Source organism: Hyaena hyaena, unplaced genomic scaffold (genome assembly GCF_003009895.1).
Source record: "Hyaena hyaena isolate Hyena2069 unplaced genomic scaffold, ASM300989v1 scaffold_667, whole genome shotgun sequence".
Classification (NCBI taxonomy): Eukaryota; Metazoa; Chordata; class Mammalia; order Carnivora; family Hyaenidae; genus Hyaena; species Hyaena hyaena.
Window position 1 is genome coordinate 179,852 of NW_024081297.1, and position 3,266 is coordinate 183,117.

General features: G+C 39.1%; 1 protein-coding gene across 1 annotated transcript; it reads left to right on the plus strand.

The window, feature by feature from the left end:
- Positions 1 to 833: 833 nt before the first annotated feature.
- LOC120220065 (ribosome production factor 1-like) lies at positions 834 to 2,060 on the plus strand. Its single transcript, XM_039217063.1, has one exon. It carries the CDS (start codon positions 834 to 836, stop codon positions 1,881 to 1,883), a length of 1,050 nt encoding a protein of 349 aa, XP_039072994.1. The 3' UTR covers positions 1,884 to 2,060.
- Positions 2,061 to 3,266: the final 1,206 nt, after the last annotated feature.

Sequence of the window (3,266 nt, forward strand, 5' to 3'; positions counted from 1 at the left end):
CTCTTGAATGCTGAGAACAAACTGAGGACTGATGGGTGTGGGAGGGAGGGGAGAGATGGGCATGGAGGAGGGCACTTGTGGGGATGAGCACTGGGTGTTATATGGAAACCAACTTGATAAAAACTATTTAAAAAAAAAATAGTAGAGGAGTAGAAAGTAGAAAGGCTTGAAAGGGACCAAACAAGGGTACGTGCGGTATTTAAGCACAGTCTAACAAAGGGTGTCTTTAGTTGAAATCCACAGGGTGCTCTGAAAACAATGCAGAAAACATGTAAGAAGTCCCTTGAAGAGGACCAGAGGGCCTACGTATTTATATTTCCATGCCCCTTAGTCATTGTTTAAGAGCAGCCCACAGTGGGACCTGGGAGCAGAAGCCAGGTGTTTCCAATAGCTGAGGGCAGGTCTTCAACAGAGTAAGCAGGTGATAACTGTTGAACATGAAAGGACAATAACAGGAGCACTAACAACTCTGCTGCACTTTAATTGCTGTTAGTATGAGAAGGACATCCAACAGAGATGGATTTGTATAGAATGAGGAATCAGTTTCTATGTTTCGTTTTTCATTTAAACATATTATCAGTTTTCACACATATTTTTCTGTTCATTAAACTTATGTTTTAATAAGTGTACTAATAGGAGACTTAAGAACCCAAAATGATATACTATTTCAAATGTCTCCAGGATGGTGTGGAGGAAGGAATTATGTTAGCAAACACAATTCTACTTATTCATTCATCATTAATTCATTCAAAAAATTTTCATTAAACACGTGCTAAATGTCACATTCTTTCCTCAAAAAGAAGTTAGCCGACAGACGCTACGGAGCAAACACCATGGCGAAGGCCTTGGATAAGAGCTGCAGTAAAGGAAAGAAAGGCCTGAAACGGAAAGCAACCGCCGAAGAACTTCAGGAGGCTGCAGTCGCTGAGAATGGAGCGACGGAAAGCGGGGTCCAGTCCCCGAAAGCGGCTGCCTTTCCCTCAGGCTTCAGCATTTCAGAAATTAAGAACAAACAACGGCGACACTTAATGTTCACGCGGTGGAAACAGCAGCAGCAGAAGGAAAAGTTGGCAATTAAGAAAAAACTTAAAAAAGAGAGAGAAGCTCTTGGTGATAAGGCTCCACCAAAGCCTATACCAAAGACCATTGACAACCAGCGAGTGTATGATGAAACTGTAGTAGACCCTAATGATGAAGAGGTTGCTTATGATGAAGCTACAGATGAATTTGCTTCTTACTTCAACAGACAGACTTCTCCCAAGATTCTCATCACAACGTCAGATAGACCTCATGGGAGAACAGTACGACTCTGTGAACAGCTCTCCACAGTTATACCAAACTCACATGTTTATTACAGAAGAGGATTGGCTCTGAAAAAAATTATTCCACAGTGCATTTCAAGAGATTTCACAGATCTGATCGTTATTAATGAAGATCGTAAAACACCAAATGGATTAATTCTAAGTCACTTGCCTAGTGGCCCAGCTGCTCATTTTAAAATGAGCAGTGTTCGTTTGCATAAAGAAATTAAGAGGAGAGGCAAAGACCCTACAGAACACGTACAAGGAATCATTTTGAATAACTTTACAACGTGGCTGGGTCATTCTGTTGGACGTATGTTTGCATCTCTCTTTCTCCATAATCCTCAGTTTATTGGAAGGCAAGTTGCCACATTTCACAATCAACGGGACTATATCTTCTTCAGGTTTCACAGGTACATATTCAAGAGTGAAAAGAAAGTGGGAATTCAGGAACTTGGACCACGTTTTACCTTAAAATTAAGATCTCTTCAGAAAGGAATCTTTGATTCTAAATATGGAGAATATGAATGGGTCCATAAGCCCCGGGAGATGGATACAAGTAGAAGAAAATTCCATTTATAAAGTACTGAAGGAATAGTATTGGATTGTGCTAAAACAGGGCCATCTTGGATTTACGGCAGAAGACCTTTTCAGAATGGTATCTACTGGTTTGGTTTCATAAACCTTTCATGTCTGGACAAGTGCCATGAATTATCATTCACTGTTTATGTAGCAAATACCCATAAAAAATCATTTTAGTGAGTTTAAAAAAAAAAAGTTAGCCATGAACAGAAGAGACAATATCCTTTTCCTCCTGAATCTTTTTGAATTCTATTTGTGAGACAGAAAACAGAAATACAAATGTATTAATATATGGTATAATATTAGACATTGATACGTATTTTTAAAAAAAACAATAAAGATTGGGTTGTGTGGAAACAGAGAAAAGAATTGAGAGTGATGCTGGGGCTGCTATTTTGTTAGAATCATCTGAGAAGACGGTATTCTCTGACAACACTTAGTAAAAGTCCCAAGTAAAATGAGAGAGCAAGCCAAACAACTTTGGCTCAGGACATGATCTCACGGTTCGTGGGTTTGTGCTGACTGCTAGCTCAGAGCCTGGAGCCTACTTCGGATTCTGTGTCTCCCTCTCTCTCTGCCCCTCCCTTGTCATGTTCTGTCTCTCTGTCTCTCAAAAATAAATAAATAAATGTAAGAAAAAAACTTTAAATAAAAAAGGAAATTTGGTTGACTGAGTAAAACAACTAGCGATTTACATATCTTACATGTTAATTGCTCTAGTATTTATTTTACACATGAGGAAACTGAAACACAGAGAAGCACAGAAAAATACCTGATTGTCACACAGCTAGTAGGTGGTAGAGACTGGATTGTCTGACTCAATGTTATATGGCTCCAAAACCTATACTATTAATTGTCAGATATACAGCCTTTCTTAGATGGCTGACAATTCATAACTAAACAAACATGGATAAGGAACATGAATAGCAGCCCGCAAAAATTACTGGAGAAATCAGAATTTTCTTTTCTTTGTCAAAAATAATAATAATGATGATTGAAGAAATGAAATACCTGACTGAAAATTCTTTTTTGATGTTTGTTTATTTATTTATTTTGAGAGAGAGAGCACACTCATGCAGGGGTAGGGGCAGAGAGAGGAGAGAGAATCATCCCAAGCAGGCTCCACACTGTCAGCACAGACCCTGATGTAGGGTTAGATCCCACAAACCATGAGACCATGACCTGAGCCAAAATCAAGAGTCAGATGCCCTACTGACTGAACCACCCAGGCACCCCTGAAATCTCTTAAAAGAGATCTTCAGTACAATTCACTGAGACCATGACAACAACAGATAAAAACAGATGCTTCAGCTCAATATGAGAAAAATTATGAGAGACCCATTCTTTTTATAAGGAGCTCCTGTCACAGAGCATATACTGAAG

Coding starts and splice junctions, on each gene's coding strand:
- LOC120220065 (XM_039217063.1), top strand. CDS start 834: ATGGCGAAGGCCTTGGATAAGAGCTGCAGTAAAGGAAAGAAAGGCCTG.